The following is a 9,578-nucleotide window of genomic DNA, read 5'->3' as shown; positions in this document are numbered from 1 at the left end:
AATCCTTAGTGAACATTTTTTAGTAAAGTAAATTTTTTCCCAAGACCAAGCACAGATGCTTGGAAAATGTAACTAAAACTTGGGCAGTTTCCTGGACAGGGATTAGACTAGTCCTAGACTAAAACATTTTTAAGAGCTGTCCAAACTAAAAACAACTTGCACTTACATATCATAAAATACATCAGTGCCCTTTGTTTTGCCTCAAAATGCACACAGGTAATGTTTTTAGTAAGGCATGTTTGTTAAAACTAGTTATATTTCCAAATTAAACTAAGGCCTAGTCCTGGATTAAGCTAATCCCTGTCCGGGAAACTGCCCCATAGTGTCTACCTCTGGTTGTTTGCCATTTTTAAATTTTACCATTTTTTGGTGTGTGTAACAGCTCAAGTATATATGTCACTTAAGACCTGTGAAAAGCAGACTAAAGTCTCTGGGTTGCATAAAGAGCATCACAGTTTGATTTCAAACATTTATTTCAGTATAATTTCAATTGCTGACATGACCTTACTCAGTCAATATATTTAGATATTAAGTTTATATTTTCACAGAATGTTCTTTACAGCATGATTTTATGTAGAAAACGGTACATCACAAATAAATACTTCAGATGGGTTTTCACAGGCAGGGTCACAATTATCTTTAAGCTTTGTTTAGGAATGTTGCATTTTCTCTGAATATTTGATTACTGTACTGTATTTTTCAATTAAATTTACATTTGCACAACTAATTCTTAAAATAACTTCTTAGCTGCAGACATATTGTAAATTGAAGGTCTCTATAAAAAAAATACTGATTATTGTGGTCAAAACAATAGCAAAAGAAATAGGTCTGTATTATTATTAAATTGCAGACAAAAAAAGCTTTGTCCCAATTCAAAGGCTGCGACCTTCTAAGGACGCGACCTCAAACGCGAGCACTCTTTTGAAGATGGCAGCCTCAGAAGTCTGCACGCCCACCACGCTGCGCCTGTCAGCAGAACACAACAGAGATGTTTCTGATTTATTCAAATAAATATGGAACCAGAAAAATATTAATTGATTTTAGAAAAAATTACACATTGATGTAGATTAAACTAACCAACAGTAGCCTATATAATCGACTTTAGAAATATATGCAACATAAACAGAATATTATTAATTCAAAACATAATTTATAGTCTAATACTAAAATAGTGACAAGAAACTTTTTTCTGATAAATAACACTTTTATTTAGTAAAGGCTTTAATAGTTACAGGCAGCAATGAATCTTGGGATAGAGGATCCATTCGTTCTATCCTTAACAGCGCAGAGAAATAAGGACACATTTTGAGACTTCATTTTAAGCATCCTTCGAATTGCTATGATGCAATCAAAGGATATAGTCATACAGACAATTGTCACTGTGGGAATCAATGGCCATGTGACTAGACAGGTTCAGTTGTTTTTTTAATCTTGTATATGATGAAATCTTGTAAATGTTGTTTCAACATTTATCATAAAATTCATTTTAATTGTCAATTCCTCTTTTATTATCTATTAACATGTTTAGTGGATGCTGTGTTTGTTAAAAGGGTCAATGACGTGACGTTAATTATTTTGAGTCTGTATGGTTCAATTAAATGTTAAAGGGTTAAAATTTCTAAATAAATTTGCAGTTTACTTTTTTTTGAGGACCAAGTCAAAAATTTCTGGTTTTATTTCATTTTGAAATAATATTTGGGGGATAATTGCAAAAATGTCAATATGGTATAACCGGTCTGTGTCAATTGGTGTAACTAATAAAAATAAAAATATATATTTATAACAAAATGTAGAACAAAATATAATCATCTAGTTTAGTGTAATATGATTTTTTTACAAACATTTTTACATAATTTGTCAAAGATTATTTAGAAAACAGAGCTGTTATTAGCATATGTCAGGACAAATATTACAAAAACGCATTTAAATTTACATTCCTTTAGAAATAACTAATAAAATGATATTTTAAAATGATGTTTTTTATGCTTACTCTTACATGCCACCAAGGTGGATAAAATATTTAATATTTCTCATTCTTTGTCGCAATTGGCGGTTGCACCATTTGACATTTCAGGTCCATTCAGTCTTAACTTTCATAAAATGCTGCAAATGTAATTTTGTATTGCATAAAATTAACATAAATAAACTATGTGCATTGAAATAAACCTGATGCGTCCTTTTAAAACAAGTTTTTGTCACTGACCCACAAACAGAAGTGCAGATGAAGTATTATTTTGTTAGGTCAAAAAGGGACAAACAAATAACCGAGAGAGAGAGAGAGTACGTTTTGTTGTTGTTGTTTAAGTTAAAAGAGCAGACAACATATTTGTCAACTAGTTATGGAAAATTCATGTTTTATTTAATTTTTTATAATGACATGGTTGTCCGGACTGCATTTAAAAGATCAGACCACCATAAAGATATATGTGAAGAAGAATGAGCGGGAAAGTGATTTAGTGCCCTTTTGTGAAGGTATCGCAAGGATTATCTCATATTATGTATTATACGCTCATCAAATACTTTGGCTTAAAATTCTCCTCAGGCAGACAGAATCTATTATTAGAGTCTGATAAAAAATGTTCATTTACAAGAAAACACGTCGAAGCAGTTAGAGAAGATGTGCTCATGTTCAAATTCCATGTGGTCCGCACACTCGCACCTGGTTACCATGGCTACTGGAAAACAACACCAAAAAGCTATGGCGACACAGAGCTCGGGTACGTTACATTCATTTATCTAGCACCAGCAAAACAGCATGCTTAACAGGCCTAAAGTCTCTTTTTCGTCCGATTGTCTCTATACACGTAAATGCATTTGCATTTTCTGTTTTTAATCACCTATCAAGCTCCGAGAGTCGCGTTTGGCAGCTGCCAGAAACGTCTCATGTTTCCAACGCACTTTGCGCGTGATCGGATGGGCAATGAACTGCTCGCGCTGCGTGGCTCTACAGAGCTAGGACCCGGATGTTACGACAACCACAATGTGAGTATCGGCAAATATATATTTAATAATTATTTATTAGCAAATATATATTTTATAATTATTTAAAGCCATTTGACAGATTTCTCCAACAAATAAATATCAAATAAAGGCCACACTAATTTAAAATCATCAGTTGTTTGGCAAATGGTTCCTTTAGTAAATAACTTTAAATCATTTATACTTTAATAACACTTAAAATAGCCTAATAATAATTGAAGAACTATACCTCAAGTTACCAACCTAAACCCCTGCATTTTAGTGAAGTTTGTGTGTTAATAACATTTCAAGGGAAGTTGTTTGATACAACAACCAACCTCTGATAATATTCAGAAACAAAGACCATGAACTCATGTATGTACTGTATTATATTACAGGTGGGTACTCTTGTGTATGATCTCCAACACAAACCTGAGAGTAAAAGGGGTTATGCCTTAGCAGCTCGCACCGCCCCACGATTTTTGCCTTCTGTTAAGGTAGTGCCTAATCTTTTTTTAACTCACAATAACTTTCCTTTAAAACTAGCTTTTTTCAGATCACACATGATTTTTTAAAGAGAACGTGCATTACTTGGTTTTATAGATGGCCACCCCTTCACCACAGAAGTACCAGGAGGATTGGGCTCAGCCTACAGTTTGCTCTCCTGGTAAAGCATCCTTCAACAGTTCAACACAAAGGTTCGGGGTCAAACCCTTAGTAATGGACAACACCAGTCCTGGGTAACTTCTGTAACTAGTACACATTTATTTATGACCCTAAATGTCTTAAAAGTGACTTTCCATTTGTGTGTTTGTAGAAAAATGTCCAAACTAATCTGCTCTTTTAAAGGAAAACACCACTGTTTTTCAAGAATTTACTTTTTTCTTACCTCAACTTTGACAAATTAATACATACCTATCTTTTTTTATTGCAAACACTTAATCTTTGTTAAGTGTGTCGTGAATGTGTTAACATTTAGCCTAGCCCCATTCATTCCTTAGGATCCAAACAGGGATGAATTTACAAGCCACCAAACACTTCCAAACACATTTTTATAAAGCGCAAATTGCAAAAAGTCATGGCTTTGAACCCAGATAACACACATACTGACAAAAAATGTACACCTTGGAATGCATTGTTAGTTGCTTTGGATAAAAGCGTCTGCAAAATGCATAAATATAAATGTTAACATAGTTAGTAAATGTGATCTTAGACTTCTAGACTTAAACTGTACTGTCTTTTTAAGTCCAGGGGCATATGCACATGACACCATCCAAAGCAGGAAGGTGTGTTGGCCTATGAAATTTGGCAGTCCAGATTGGTCAAGAGTGCCTCTTTTGGAGAGAAAGGCACTGCGAACGGAGGTACAGGAACACATTTAAAAATTTTAATGCAGATAAAAATGTTTTCCATAGCTCATATAGATGACTTTAGTTTCTTTTCATGTGTTCTGTATGAACGCAGCTTCTATGTGACAGAGACTTTCGGACACAGAGGAACAGGATTGCGTATCTGCGCTTGTACTACTGATGAAGAAAACAAAATAAAAAAAATGCAGTAACTACCAATCTTTATGTATTTGGTCATTAAAGCTTCACTAATCAGGTTTATTTGCTCCTTTTCCATTTTCATTCAATAGCCTGTATTATTGAAGCATCCCAAATCAAATGTCTTCTGGGTACATTCATTACAGTTATATGTAATAGTTTGTGATGGAGAACTTTTCTACCGAAGATGGTATTGTTACTTTCACATGGTGGTTTATTTTTATTTACGCTTTTGTGACAATGTCTTCAAGCCAAACAACAGAAAGACATTTAATAAAAGTAACAAATACATAGAAACACAAATGAATGTTAACACTGAAAACTATATTTTAGGATGTGACATATCAAAATCATAAATTATAACATTTTGGATGTAAATTGGTGTTACTCTTTGGAAACTACTTTTGTGAAATTTTGACAGTGCAACTGTCATTTTATAAAAATAAAAGCCAAAAGTAACTTGGCGGACCACGGCTGAAGCGCTCGCTAAACCGTTGAGACATTGTTTCCAAATTGCAGTTGTTTCAAGACTTGTTCCTCATGTTGGCCATAACGTCCGGTTGCACAATGTGATTAGCAAATGCTAAGAAGTCACGATTATGGGATAATGTACAAACAGATAAGTCAATATCGCCATTTTCATTTCTTCCTTCTAACTTTGGGCTTTTTGACTGGTCGTAGATAAGGGTTGTCAATCATATTTTCCTCATTAGCCTTCCCTGCAGATACACCACCACCTGGTGGAAGAACTGCATTCTCCTTATCTCCACCGGAGTCATCCTAAAAAATATGAAATTATAAAAAATGTGTATTAAAAGGTAAAGCACAGATGTTGATAATAATGTAGACATGCAAAATAAATAAAAAGATAAAGATTCTGGCTTGCCTGCATAATGTTGCTGGGATTGTTTTCTGTGTCGGTCTGGTCGTCCTGTTCAGATGAATCGGTTTCCTCCAGCATCTGAAGCTCTAGTTCAGAGGGTAGCAAGGCGCTCAGGTACGGGATGGAATTTGGATGTGCAGCGATTACTGATTACAGAAAGTTATATGAATACAAGTGTCACACTGTAATCCAAATTATCATAGAATAATCCAAGCTATATGACAACAAAAAATATAAGGATTTAAGGCAGATTGGTTAACATATTTTTCAGGCAACTCACAGGGAAAGGTACTGGTGTCATCCTTGAAGAGACATTGTGTTTCTCCAGTCTTGGCCATGAAGCGTGTGAGAGCGCGTTCCACATCTCTCCTTTGTGAGGCTGCCTTCTCTCTTACTATCTGGTAATCTGACACAGGCTCTCGAAAGGTCTGAAAAACACAGGAGACGATGTTAATACGTAACACCGTACACAATTTACTACCCGTATGAGAATAATGTAATTACCCAAAAGATGTTCTGCAGCTTTTACATTAGATTTTTTTTAGCATTTTAGCCACATCTGTGCCCAACTCTGAGAGGTCAAATAAGGAAACATCTTGGGAACTGTTTAAAGGTGTATTTTGATCCATCTGAGGTGAATGTTAATGGTAAACGGGGCGAAAACGCTCCTAATGAACAACTGACAAAGTGAACTGGGACTCACTGGCGTTTTGATGTAAGTATGAGGATCTGGGAATTCCGGGAAGTGACTTGGGATGTGCGCAGGGTGAGTGCGCTTCTGTCCGGCCATGAGGGCTTTCGGGACCACGGGAGCATTTGTAACTGGTGCTGAAGACAGGTAACGTATTAAATTAATAAAAGTTACATTATGAAATAAACAATTATACATGAATGAAGGTTAAGATATGGTCAAAAAGCTTTCAGAAGGACCCTTACGTGCAGTTATGACCATCCTTTGAGACCTTTTGGCATACAATGGAAGAGTATCCACATTAAATCCTAGGATTGTAAAAAACAGAGCGACAAAGCTACTTACAATCTCACAAGCAAATTTATTAGGATTTAAACATATTTAAAATAAGTTAAATATATGCTACCTAAAATAGGGAGTTCTACTGTATAAAAGTATGCTTACTGTCTTATATAATTGTATAAATATGCTCACATTCGACAGAAGAATTAAAACACAAACTTGTTAAAACAGGTGAACAAATAAAACGTGACATTTTGTCATTTTGTCTCATATTCATCTTTTAATGTTTAGACATTTCTTGACTCCACGGCAGTGGCGGCCGGTGACTTCGATGCGAAGTTCGTCACAACATGTATGTAGCCCGTCATGTTTGTGGTTCGTAATTTCAAAATATGTGTTTGGCACATCAAGTGAACCTATGTGCATCACATGTCTTGTCAATATAAGTGCCAGATACTCGCATAATTTCATGCATAATCAGAGTTTACTGTTAAGGGAGTGTCTTGCGTGTATTTTGTGGTTGTGAGTGTCTCTTTTATCATAAACGGTTTTGACGCGTGTGCAGCAGGCACTTAGTTTGACAAAACACGTGATGCACATGGTTCACATGATGCAACAAACACATATTTTGAAAACACAAGCAGCACACATGACACTTCGAACACATAGTTTGAATTTGCGCCCCTCGGATGAGCAGTCACGAGCCGCCACTGGTCCATGGCAAACAAAGAAGTTTTGTCGAACACTGTATATATTGATTGAAATCAACTAACCCATTTCGACCAGCGTTATGACCACATCAGAAAGTGTAGGAGTACTTCTAGCAGTGTGTTCACAGTTCGCCTTCGCACTACGTCCAACTTCAGTTATATCTATGAGAATAATAATATAGCAAAAGCACATAACTATATATAGGCATTCTTCTTGGTAAAAAATACACATTTATAAAAAGACTTTTAAAAAATAATAAATGTAAAAAAAATTATTTGTTCTGATGAACACAAAGGAAAAATTTAGGAATGTTTGTAAACAAACCGTCCCAATTACGTCCATTCATTGTTCCTACTATGCAAGTGAATGGGGCTCATTTGGTTACAAATCTTCCTTAAAATATCTTCCTTCGTGTTCATCAATCAAAGAAAATTATACAGGTTTAACAACATGACAGTGAATAAATGATGACAGAATTTTCTTTTTTGGGTGAACTATCCCTTTAATAGCAGTACTGTCTATGGAGTTTGCATGTCTGTATGCTTGATTTAATGCAAGTAAATATAATAGGCAGCACGTGCATAATGTAGATATATAAAGTTTGTATCGACTCACAGCTCTGCATCATCTCAGTGAGGGTTTCTACTGCAGCTTTCTCCGCGCTGTCAAAGCCACACTCCGTCAGCAGAGAGCTCACCACCACCTGCAGGGTCCTTCGTCGAGCCAGCTGGTAATTCTCTAAAGGACTTGTGCTGGTTTTACTGGACCCTGAGCGCTATAAGCAGCATGGGTTAAAACATAAAGATCAAAAGGTTTACTGTAACGTTCAACGGTCACTCACTCTATTTCTACCCAATAGAATCTTCTAGAGCTTGGCATGACTAGACAGATGCATATTCATTACAAAAGTAACCAAAACAATAAGAAATGTCTTATTGGGAAATCAGCCATCTTCAACCCCCTTTTAAATCTGTCGAGGCCCCCCTGTGGGCCCCGGCCCCCTGGTTGATAAACACTGCTGTACTGGTAATGTGTTGGGTTCTATTACAAGATTTTTATCAGGTGGATAAAAACCAGTAGAACATCATTAAATCCTGCTGGATTAAGACCCACACACACACTACATAGACTAGAGTAATTCTGTAATGGGTTTAATAGTAGCTGATGACTCTTGATGGTGATTTTAATGGAAACCATTGTAATTTGTATTGTGCATTTCAACAGGGAAAGGATGATTGTACGATTATGGACTTATAATATTACAGTAGTTATGGACTAATTCGCCATAATATGATGTCTGGAAATGTTGTCAAGAACGGCAGCTCGCTAAGTTTTGAAACAAAGCCTTTAAAGACACTGTACTGTTGCTGGATGGCTCACCACGTTTACTGATGGCATGTTCATTTTTTGGTTTTGCATTAAATATGTTAATGGATTGGTGTCTATTTGTCTTTAAATGTGTTTTTTATTTTAACAACTCAGAACGTCAGTGTTGTTTAGCTAAGCTAACAGGCTACAAACGAGAAATACAAAATGATATTTACGTTTCCGGCGTTAAAAGAGCCGCTCCCCATCACTGCAGAATCTGCCATTTTACTCGTGCGAGTTTTTCCTGCTATTTAAAAATTGTGAATACACAAACTGTGCATTATTTACTTCCTTAGAGGTTTATTTTGTGTTGTTAATTTGGGTAAAAATGGCAACCCTGTACCAGGGCCACCGGAAAATTGCTTTTTGTCGTGCGTATTTTCAAAATAAAAGTCCAAGTTTGGGTTGCACCAACAAGGATTAAATTAAGCAAGTTTAGAGCTAATCTAGGGTTTGTTGATCCCATTTTGATTTTAAAACTTTACCCTATATTAAAACCTTCATCTGTGATTTATTTTGTCCGCCATGATAAATTTGCTGGTGCAATTAAACAGCAACTATATTGACGTTGTCATTTATAAAAAAAACAAGAGTTTTTGCAGGTAAAGAAAATGTAATTTTTTTATTATCACTACAAACATCTGTAATCTAAAGGTCTGATTAAAAAAAACATTTGACGACTATAAATACAATTGTATTGATTAACGAAGCAGTGGCAGATATTGCTCAGATATTATATAATGAACAAAATGTATGGGTCCTTCAAAGTGTGCCTATTACAGAGTGTACTACAAAGTGTGTGTCCTTTAAAGTGTACATACTACAAAGTGTACTAGAAAGTGTGCATCCTTCAAAGTGTACTAGAAAGTGTGGGTCCTTCAAAGTGTACGTACTACAAAGTGTGCGTCTTTCAAAGTGTACGTACTACAAAGTGTGCTTCCTTTAAAGTGTACTACAAAGTGTGCTTCCTTTAAAGTGTACTACAAAGTGTACTACAAAGTGTGCTTCCTTTAAAGTGTACTACAAAGTGTACTACAAAGTGTGCTTCCTTTAAAGTGTACTACAAAGTGTGCTTCCTCTAAAGTGTACTACAAAGTGTGCTTCCTTTAAAGTGTACTACAAAGTGTGCTTCCTTTAA

The 9,578-nt window shown here is 35.5% G+C and overlaps 2 protein-coding genes across 5 annotated transcripts; one reads left to right on the top strand and one right to left on the bottom strand.

The window, feature by feature from the left end:
- The first annotated feature begins 2,357 nt into the window (after positions 1–2,357).
- On the top strand, positions 2,358–4,526 carry LOC129431259 (ciliary microtubule-associated protein 3). 4 transcript variants are annotated; one of them, XM_073875446.1, is made up of 7 exons: positions 2,358–2,472; positions 2,592–2,717; positions 2,846–2,982; positions 3,357–3,455; positions 3,562–3,656; positions 4,205–4,322; positions 4,423–4,526. In XM_073875446.1, the coding sequence occupies exons 1-7, from the start codon at positions 2,373–2,375 to the stop codon at positions 4,486–4,488; spliced, it is 741 nt and encodes a 246-aa protein (XP_073731547.1). In that variant the 5' UTR covers positions 2,358–2,372; the 3' UTR covers positions 4,489–4,526. The 4 variants fall into 4 exon arrangements, with proteins under 4 accessions (XP_073731547.1, XP_073731548.1, XP_073731545.1 ...); XM_073875447.1 differs by having other exon boundaries at positions 4,393–4,526; XM_073875444.1 differs by having other exon boundaries at positions 3,562–3,698.
- A 477-nt stretch (positions 4,527–5,003) lies between these two features.
- Positions 5,004–8,806, bottom strand: taf8 (TAF8 RNA polymerase II, TATA box binding protein (TBP)-associated factor). The gene is made up of 8 exons (XM_055189063.2): positions 8,617–8,806; positions 7,688–7,847; positions 7,135–7,233; positions 6,325–6,387; positions 6,092–6,216; positions 5,669–5,816; positions 5,392–5,534; positions 5,004–5,285 (listed from the first exon to the last, which is right to left on the bottom strand). Exons 1-8 carry the CDS (start codon positions 8,662–8,664, stop codon positions 5,145–5,147), a joined length of 927 nt encoding a protein of 308 aa, XP_055045038.1. The 5' UTR covers positions 8,665–8,806; the 3' UTR covers positions 5,004–5,144.
- Between the last annotated feature and the right edge of the window lie 772 nt (positions 8,807–9,578).

This window comes from Misgurnus anguillicaudatus, chromosome 13, assembly GCF_027580225.2.
Source record: "Misgurnus anguillicaudatus chromosome 13, ASM2758022v2, whole genome shotgun sequence".
Taxonomy (NCBI): Eukaryota; Metazoa; Chordata; class Actinopteri; order Cypriniformes; family Cobitidae; genus Misgurnus; species Misgurnus anguillicaudatus.
The sequence above is the reverse complement of the archived record's forward strand: the minus strand, read 5'-3'. Positions and strand labels throughout refer to the sequence as shown.